This window comes from Corylus avellana, chromosome ca2, assembly GCF_901000735.1.
Source record: "Corylus avellana chromosome ca2, CavTom2PMs-1.0".
In the NCBI taxonomy this organism is placed as follows: domain Eukaryota; kingdom Viridiplantae; phylum Streptophyta; class Magnoliopsida; order Fagales; family Betulaceae; genus Corylus; species Corylus avellana.
The window spans coordinates 50,024,732-50,034,955 of record NC_081542.1 but is presented as its reverse complement, the minus strand read 5'-3'; the positions used below and the strand labels follow the sequence as shown (position 1 = coordinate 50,034,955).

At 34.2% G+C, this 10,224-nt stretch overlaps 1 protein-coding gene across 1 annotated transcript; it reads left to right on the top strand.

Moving 5' to 3' along the window:
• Window positions 1-231: 231 nt before the first annotated feature.
• LOC132172394 (cytochrome P450 71D8-like) lies at window positions 232-3,067 on the top strand. Its single transcript, XM_059583883.1, has 2 exons — window positions 232-1,116; window positions 2,240-3,067. The coding sequence occupies exons 1-2, from the start codon at window positions 232-234 to the stop codon at window positions 2,861-2,863; spliced, it is 1,509 nt and encodes a 502-aa protein (XP_059439866.1). The 3' UTR covers window positions 2,864-3,067.
• The last annotated feature ends 7,157 nt before the right edge of the window (window positions 3,068-10,224 follow it).

Genomic DNA, 10,224 nt, shown 5'->3' with positions numbered 1-10,224 from the left:
TCATTTGAACATAAATGATATTACTATGATAGAGATGTTTTCTCTATCATATTACTATTCTAAAAACATCTCTATCATTATCAATGTCACCTTTTTTCTTGGTTTTTTTATGGTGTTGCATGACTCATTTCAATGGATGGTGAAGAGGTGGTACGAAAAGTCGAATGTTTCACCCCTATAAATTTGCAACTTAAATTTGTGGAACACTCACTTGTTTCTATCCTTTCTTTGATGGCGCTCCAATATTCATTAGCTATCACCACTTTCCTTCTTCTCCTCTCTTTGGCCTGGTTGTTAAAGTTATGGAAAAGATCCAAAGTTCAGAAATTGCCTCCAGGGCCATGGAAGTTACCTATTATAGGAAACTTGCACAACTTGGTAGGTAAGTCACTACCACACCATGTTTTAAGAGACCTAGCCTTGAAGCATGGACCCCTTATGCACCTAAAATTGGGTGAAGTTTCTACGCTTTTTGTGTCATCCCCCAAGATGGCCAGCGAACTCATGAAAACTCATGACCTTGCCTTTGTGCAAAGGCCACTACTTCTTGCCCCTAAAATTATAAGCAATGGTGGCACTGACATTTCCTTTTCTCCATATGGAGAGCTCTGGAGACAGTTGAGAAAAATTTGCGTTTCGGAACTCTTAAGTGCCAAGAGGGTCCAATCCTTCTCTTCTATTAGAGAAGAAGAGGTTCACAATCTCCTTGACTCCATCCACTCATCTTCAGGATCTGTAATCGACTTTAGTGAACATATTTTCACTTCCACCACAACTGTTTTATGTAGAACAGCATTCGGCAGTAAATGCAAAGACCAAGATGAATTTCTATCATTGGCCAAAAAAATAGTAGCCTACACAGCAGGCTTTGACTTGGCTGATTTGTACCCTTCACATAAATTTGTTCATTTGATTAGTCGGATGAAATCTGAGCTACAGAAGATTCATGCGAAGTTGGATAAGATCCTGGAGAACATCATCTGTGAGCACAGGGAGAACCGGATGAGTACTTCATCAGCAAAGACGGAAGATCTTGTTGACGTCCTTTTAGGCCTTCAGCAGAGTGATAAACTGGAGTTGCCAATCACGACCAACAACATCAAGGGCGTCATTTTTGTGAGTATTTCTGCTGCTACGATTAATCCTTGGGATCATCAATCCCTTATGTTTTCATCATCGTATTTTCTTTAATTTCTGCTATAACTGTTTCTTGATAAATCTCCACAATCCCAAAATGGTGTCCTATTCCATTAACTGATGCAGGAAAATTTATGTGATGGCCGGCTAAGGTTTTTGTTTTTTGTTTTCTTTTTTTACTTAGTTGCCGTAGATTAGAATAGAATTCATATAACCTACAAAGTGGCTCGTATTGAATCTTTCTTTTATCTTGGGCCATAAACGTGCCGAGTTTAAGAATTTTGACTTGGCTCGGCTTGCTAAGGAAAAAGACTTGTACGAACTTAAACTTGTCCATTAGTCAAGCCGAGTACCTTATCAAGCGCTTCGCTCAACTCTGCTAATCAGAAAGTGAGAAAGAGAGATAACTTTGCGCAAGACTTCTTTCCATTCCATCTCCCGAAGCGGTCTCCCTCATATCAGATTTAATTTGTCCACGCGGTGTACTAAGAGTGGCCTTCTAGATTTACTTAAGAAAAGATAAAAGATAATGTTAGCCGTGTGAGAAAGTATGAAGCTTGCCTTGGACCCTTGTTATGCAGCATAAGTGTTACGTGTCAGTTATCTAGTGGTTGAGAATCTGAAAGATGAGTGGTAGTTGTAGCTTGGTATAATATGACCCTTGGATGATTGATTGCCAACACGGAAACCATTTAAAATTTAAAGTGAACAACTATACGGATAACAATGGATGTGTATTGTTTGTTTTAAATATATTTTTATGTATATAATTCATATATATTTATATGTTTCTTAATATATATTCGTTTATACTTAATATATATTGATTTTTACCATACAAACTATTTTTATTAATTAAACGAGTCGAATTTTATATGGATTTGTATCATTTAATAATTGAGTTTAATTTTGTGTCCACAAATGACTCATTTAATAACCGAGTCACGCACAAGCCGAACCCGAGCGAATTCACAGTTAGCTTTGTTCAATATCAGCCCTACCATGAAACATGTAACTTAAATTTTAGTTGTTCAAAAAGAATAAGCTTATAAAAATTTACCAAAATAATTATTTAACCATTTTTCTAATTTTTTTTTCCCAGGACATATTTACAGGTGGAACTGATACTTCATCAACTGTTGTAGTGTGGGCTATGTCAGAAATGATGAGAAACCCTAGAGTGCTGGAGAAGGTACAAGCTGAGATAAGACAAGCTTTCAAGGGGAAGATAAAAATCCAGGAGAAAGACCTTCAGAATCTAAGTTACTTGAAGTCGGTGATCAAAGAAACTCTGAGGTTACACCCTCCTGCTCCTTTGTTAATGCCAAGAGAATGTAGAGAGGCATGTGAAATTGATGGATATGAGATACCTGTCAAAACCCAAGTCTTTGTAAATGCATGGGCCATTGGAAGAGATCCTGCATATTGGCATGATGCAGAGAGTTTTATACCAGAGAGATTTGATAGTAGTTCAATTGACTATAAAGGGACTAACTTTGAATTTATCCCTTTTGGGGCAGGAAGGAGGATGTGCCCAGGAATTTTATTTGGTATAGCCAATGTTGAACTTCCTCTTGCTCAACTATTATACTGGTTTGATTGGGAACTCCCAGACAAGATGAAACCAGAGGATTTAGACATGACCGAAGCCTTTGGTGGTGTTGTCGAAAGGAAAAACCACTTGCTTTTGATTCCCACTTCTTTTAGTCCTTCACTTGCCCTTTAAGGCATGATCAGCTATTCACCAGCTCATTTAGCAAGAAAAATAAAGACAGTCTATTTTGGTGAGAAGTATGCTTAGTTGGCAAGAATAAAGTATTTTTCCATTAAGTAATTATGTAATCTCTAATTAGGAAAAATATGGGGAGAATATCCTTCTTCTCCATGTAATATTTTTCCTAATTATCCTTGATTATCCCAAGAGCTTTGTAAGGGGTCTTGGATAAGAACCATATGGTTATTGAATAAGAGGCAAGAGCAAGTTTTTTTTTTTTGCATATTTCATCTTGTATGAAATTTTGGAGGCATTGGGTTTAGGTTTTTTTTATAAAACTTGCATAACAACATACTTCCAATGAAATTGTCAGTATAAAAGCATTTGAAAGAACAAGTTTTGCTTCCTCTTTGGCTTCTTTGTCTTGATTTTCTGTAACAAAGAGCTGGCCGATTTTGCTTCTTCTTTGCAGTCCTATAACGTTTTCTCGTGACAGGATTTGCTTTGTTTCCCTTTTATGTTCGTTTGCTTCAGCCTTGACTTGTTTCTCTTTTGGCTCCTATGCATTGCATGCTGAATATGTTCCATTTCGTAGGCTTCAATAAGACAAAGGTGTGTCTTGCCTTTTGCATTCCACACCCGCTAGCTCTTCTTTCTCTTCTTTTTCTTTTTTCTTTTTTCTTTTATCACTAGGTAGCTTCATAAAAGAGCATTATGTTATGAATGCATTCATGTATTTGGTAGATGACCATTTAGTTCCATCTCTTGGAATTCTACACATTCATATCATCTTTTAGAATTCTTATAACATCCATATAATACATTAATGTACATTCTTGTTTCATATTCTCCTTTTCATATTCCTTGACCTCCCATTATGATTCTATGCCTATAAAAGCGAGTATTGAGTTGTATGTAAATCACACAATATGAAAGAAGAATAATACATAGTTCCTGAAGAACTAGTTTCACATATTGCAATATTTTATCTTGTCTTGTTATTTTCTTTAATTTTACAACACGTTATCAGCACGAAGCTCTAGCTAATTGTTGTGTTCTTTTGATCTTCAACATCAAAAGCTACCCGTAAGGTATTCTCAATTTATTGTAAGTTTCTTTAACATTTAGTAATCTTATTATGTATTTTGTTAATTAATATTCTAACAATTATTTAGAAATTTTTAGTGTTTTAAGAATCACATTATAACATTTGCATATTATGATCATGTGAGATTTATATGAACTAGAATGTTATCATACTAAAGCTATGAATATGATATCTTATAATTTTATATGCCTGAAGCATATAAAAATTGAGTACCTTACGGTAAATGATCCATTGACCTTGTGAAATAATTTAAGGGAGTGATATGAGCACCAGAAGATAGTTATCCTCCCAAAAGCTCGTTATGATTTGATGTACCTGAAGTTGCAAGATTTCAAGAGTGACTAACTATGAACTCTTTAAAATCAGCTCACAATTAAAATTGTGTGAAGAAAAAGTCACTAATATGGATATGTTATAAAAAAAACATATACCACATTTCATGCCTCGAATGTGCTCTTGCAGTAGCAATATCGAGAGTGTAATTTCACAAGATATTCTGAACTGATATCTTGTCTTCTAGTGGCTGAAGAAAACAACGAGTTATTAAAGAAAAATTATCAATCTCGTCCGACGGGTTCTACACTATTTCCTGAAGCAAATGGAACCTCATTTCATGGTAATAAAGGAAACAATGTCGTGGACGTAGACGTGGTAAAAAAAAAAAAATATAGAGGTCAAGAGGAACATACTCATAAATTTTACAAAAGAAATGCTTCATTCCACCAGAAGTGGAACCACACTGAGGCAAAACAAAATGAAAACAAAGGTTTACAGAATAAACCTACAAAGTACTATGAAAATAAATGTTACATGTGTGATATGAAAAGATATTGGTCACGTACCTGTCGTACGCCTAAACATCTGGTAGACCTATATCAAGCCTCCATAAAAGAAAAGGAGATTGAAATGAATTTTGCTAATCACAGTAATCCTGAAGATTCTTCAATTTTTCTTAATACTCTAAATGAAAAGGGTAACATTTATCTTGATGTTTATGATTTCTTTGTAGACTCTAACACAAAAACTAACATTTTGATTGGTGATGAATATGCCTACAACAATTAAAATGTTTTCATTGTGTCTTAATCACAATATGTTTACATTGTCAAATTTAATTGTATTTTGTTATTTTCTTTTTTATTAATAAAATTTAATGTATATTTTGTTTATATATGGAGGTATGGGTCATATTGATGGAATGATTAATTCCAAGAGGATTGGTGAAGATTTGTGTCTAGCAGACAGCTGTACAACACACACAATTCTTAGAGATAAGAAATATTTTCAATACTTAATATTAAACAAAGCTAGTGTCAATACAATATCAGGTTCATCAAACCTTATCGAAGGCTTTGGAAGAGCGAATATTATATTGCCAAAAGGAACAAAATTTTGTATTGACGATGCTTTGTATTCTTCTAAATCTAGAAGAAATTTAATTAGTTTTAAGGATATTCGTCTAAATGGATATCATGTTGAAACCACTAATGAAGGCAGTGACGAATATCTTTATATTACTTCAATAATTTTAGGCCAGAAGCTCATATTGGAAAAACTGCCTGCTTTCTCTTCCGGGTTGTATTATACAACAATAAGAACAATTGAATCACATGTTGTGATGCACCAGAAGTGCTTTAATCCAAAGATGTTTATGCTTTGGCATGATCGTCTTGGACATTCGGGAACAATTATGATGTGTCGAATAATTGAGAACTCTCATGGGCATCCCTTAAAGAACCAGAAGATTCTTTTACCAAGTGATTATCTTTGTGCTGCATGTTCTCAAGTTAAACTTGTTATCAAACCATTTCTTTCTAAGGTAATTTTTGAATCTCCATTATTTTTACAAAGAATTCAAGGGGATATATGTGGGCCGATTCACCCTCAATGTGGGCCATTTAGATATTTTATGGTTTTAATAGATGCATCATCGAGGTGGTCACATGTTTGCTTGCTTTCTACTCGTAATGTTGCATTTGCTAGACTTCTTGCTCAAATAATTAGATTACGAGCACAATTTCCTGATTATCTAATTCAATCTATTCGAATGGATAATGCGGGTGAATTTACATCTCAAGCATTTTATGATTATTGCATGTCAATTGGAATTAATGTTGAACATCATGTTGCTCATACTCATACTCAAAATGGTTTAGCTGAATCGTTTATTAAGCGACTTCAGTTAATTGCTCGACCTTTGCTTATGAAAACAAAATTACCAGTTTCTGCTTGGGGACATGCAATATTACGTGCTGCATCATTAGTTCGGATCATACCAACAGCTTACCAAAAATATTCCCCTTTGCAACTTGCATTTGGTCAACCACCAAATATTTTTCATTTTCGTATTTTTGGTTGTGCTGTATATGTTCCAATTGCGCCACCTCAATGCACTAAGATGGGGCCTCAACGTAGACTTGAAATTTATGTTGGTTTTGATTCTCCTTCTATCATTAGATACCTTGAGTCTTTAACTGGTGATATTTTTAAAGCACGTTTTGAAGATTATCATTTTGATGAAAACATATTCCCATCACTAGGGAGAGAAAAGTCGTTGCCAGAAGCACGACAAGAAATCACTTGGAATAATTCGACGTTATCTCATTTTGATCCTCGTACAAATCAATGTGAACTAAAAGTTCAGAAGATCATTCATTTGCTAAGTATTGCAAATCAATTGCCAGATGCATTTACTGACAACAAGAAAATAATTAAGTCTCACATTCCAGCTGCTAATACTCCAGCGAAGATAGAAGTCCCTGTAGGACAATCAATTAATAAAGCAGCAAATGAGTCTAAGGCACGCCTGAAGCGTGGAAGACCTATTGGTGCAAAGGATAAGATTCCCCGGAAGAGAAAAGCACAAGGAAATGAAATCGGCGCTCTTGAAGAGGCCTTACCCACAAAACAGGCAACGAAAATTGATTCATCCAAACTTTCTGTACAAAATTCTCTTGAAAATGAATCCCCTGAAGAGGAACCTCTTGAAGAGGAATCTCCTGAAGAGTTACCTCCTAAAGAGGAACAGGTACCTGAAAATAATGAGATCTCAATAAATTATGTAAGTACAGGAGAAATATTGGATAGAAACAAAATTGTTGTCGACAACATATTTTCATTTAAAGTTGCATTTGACATTACCAGAAGTAATGATGATATTGAACCACAAACCGTCGAAGAATGTCGACGTAGAAATGATTGGCCAATGTGGAAGGAAGCAATTCAAGCAGAATTGAACTCACTAGCAAAACGTGAAGTATTTGGACCTGTAGTCCAAACACCTGAAGGTGTATCGCCTGTTGAATACAAGTGGGTATTTGTACGAAAACGTAATGAGAAAAATGAAATTGTGAGAAATAAAGTCAAACTTGTTGCACAAGGTTTCCTGCAAAAACCTGGTATTGATTATGAAGAAACGTATTCCCCTGTAGTGGATGCAATTACATTTAGATTTTTGATTAGCTTGGTAGTTACAGAAAGTTTGGATATGCGTTTAATGGATGTGGTTACAGCATATTTATATGGATCACTTGATAATGACATATATATGAAAATCCCTGAAGGATACAAAATGCCTGAAGCATATAATTCGAAATCCTGAAGTATTTACTCTATCAAGCTACAAAGATCTTTATACGGGTTAAAGCAATCCGGACGCATGTGGTACAATCGTCTTAGTGAATATCTATTGAAAGAAGGATTTGGGAATAATTCAATTTGTCCATGCGTTTTCATTAAGAAATCAGAATCCGGATTTGCTATCATTGCAGTTTATGTAGATGATTTAAATTTTGTTGGGACTCCAGAAGAGCTCATAAAAACTGCCACGTATTTAAAAAAAATGAGTTTGAGATGAAAGATCTTGGAAAGACAAAATTTTGCCTTGGTTTACAAATTGAACATTTTCCAAATGGAATTCTTGTTCATCAGTCAACATACACAGAAAAAGTCCTGAAGCACTTTTATATAGAGAAAGCTCATCCTTTGAGCACTCCAATGGTTGTTCGGTCACTTGATGTGAAAAAGACCCTTTTCGCCCTCGAGAAGATGACGAAGAAATTCTTGGTCCTGAAGTACCATATCTTAGTGCAATTGGTGCTCTAATGTATCTTGCAAATTACACACGACCTGATATAGCATTTTCAATTAATTTATTAGCAAGATACAGCTCTGCACCAACTCAAAGGCATTGGAATGGGGTCAAACATGTTCTACGTTATCTTTGTGGAACAGCTGACATGGGATTATTTTATTCAAAAGGTTCAAATTCACAATTAGTTGGATATGCAGATGCAGGTTTTCTTTCTGATCCTCATAAAGGTAGATCTCAAACAGGATATCTATTTACATGTGGAAGTACTGCTATTTCATGAAGATCTTTCAAGCAAACACTTGTTGCTACTTCTTCAAATCACTCAGAGATTATTGCAATTTATGAAGCAAGTAGGGAATGCATATGGCTAAGATCAGTAATTCAACACATTCGAGAAAAATGCGGTTTATCCCCAATCAATGATAGCCCGACAATATTATATGAAGATAATGCTGCTTGTATCACACAGATCAGATGAGGATATTAAAGGTGATAGAACCAAACATATTTCACCAAAGTTCTTTTATACACATGAGCTCTAGAAGAGTGGTGATATTGATGTCAAACAGATACGATCAAGTGACAATTTGACAGATTTATTTACCAAAGCATTATCAACTGCAACATTTAAGAAGTTGGTGAATAACATTGGAATGCGCCGACTGAAGGATCTTTCATCATAAACAATTGAAGCTCTTTATGCTAATGAGGGAGAGTAAAATGATTATGCTGATTGAACTCTTTTTCCTTCGCTAAGGTTTTTCCCACTGGGTTTTCCTTTGCAAGGTTTTAATGAGGCAATCCTAAAGCATACGAAGGCACACAAGAATATTGTACTCTTTTTCCTTCGCCACAGATTTTTTCCCACTGGGTTTTCCTTGGCAAGGTTTTAACGAAGCATATTCTTAGTGTATGGTCATCTAAGGGAGAGTGTTATGAATGCATTTATGTATTTGGTGGATGACCATTTAGTTCCATCTCTTGGAATTCTACACATTCATATCATCTTTTAGAATTCCTATAACATCTATATAATACATTAATGTGCCCTCTTATTTCATATTCCTTAACCTCCCATTATGATTCTATGCCTATAAAAAGGAGTATTGAGTTGTATGTAAATCACACAATAAGAAAGAAGAATAATACATAGTTCCTGAAGAACTAGTTTCACATATTGCAATATTTTATCTTGTCTTGTTATTTTCTTTAATTTTACAACACATTACTATTAATGGGTCTCAATTAATCTCGTTTTTTTTTTTTTTTCTCATTAAAGAGCTAATTTTCTTCTTGCAAATCTGAAATTTTCTCCCTCAATGTTCTCTAGAAATACAAAATTTTCACTTGCTTTTTTAAACAACTTTTATCGCTACAAATTCCACCGACTCCTACAAAAGGTTAATTTGTTGCATTAATACATCATTTGAGGCTTTGAGCTCAAGATTAGTAATTAGAAAAATAGTTCACACCGGTGAGGTATTGTACCGTGTTCAATGAAGAAATTAATAACTAAATAAATAAATAATGGAAATAAAATAGAACGTGTTCGGTCTATAACCTACTTCTACAAATAAAGTTGAAATACCTATATTATATTCTTATTGCTTGATTGATATTACAATGCAAATACTCCTATTTATAGGAGAATTGAAATAACTAGATAAGTATGATAATCAAATCTGATTAATTTGATTACCATCAAACCTAATTACAATTACTCTTCTATAAGGTAAATAATATACAATATCAATTTAATATATTTCATTCAATGTAGGAAATATATTCTCTAACATACAATAACTCTTATTTAAACCGTTCATTTAAAATGAAGGGCTCAGATTGCAACAACATAGAGAATAGAGACCAAATGAATAGATGTTACGATAGCTAAACTACCCCTTAACAGTAAGGATGGTTCGTCCCCTCTCCCAAAACAACAATTAAGGAATAGTCGATTCCTTTTTTTTTTTGGCAAAATAATGATTCAGCCACTTTCAAAATGGCTATTATAAGTGACCGAATCATCTCTTTTAACCATCATCAAAGACTAATTCATCACTCAAGTGATTAGTTTTAAGTTATCAAAACTTTTTTTTTTTTTTTTTTGTTATAACAATTTTTTTTTTCTTTGTTAGTTTTAAGTGGTAGAAAATATTGACATCAATAATT

Coding starts and splice junctions, on each gene's coding strand:
- LOC132172394 (XM_059583883.1), top strand. CDS start 232: ATGGCGCTCCAATATTCATTAGCTATCACCACTTTCCTTCTTCTCCTC. Junction 1,117..2,239: donor ACATCAAGGGCGTCATTTTT/GTGAGTATTTCT, acceptor TTTTTTTCCCAG/GACATATTTACAGGTGGAAC.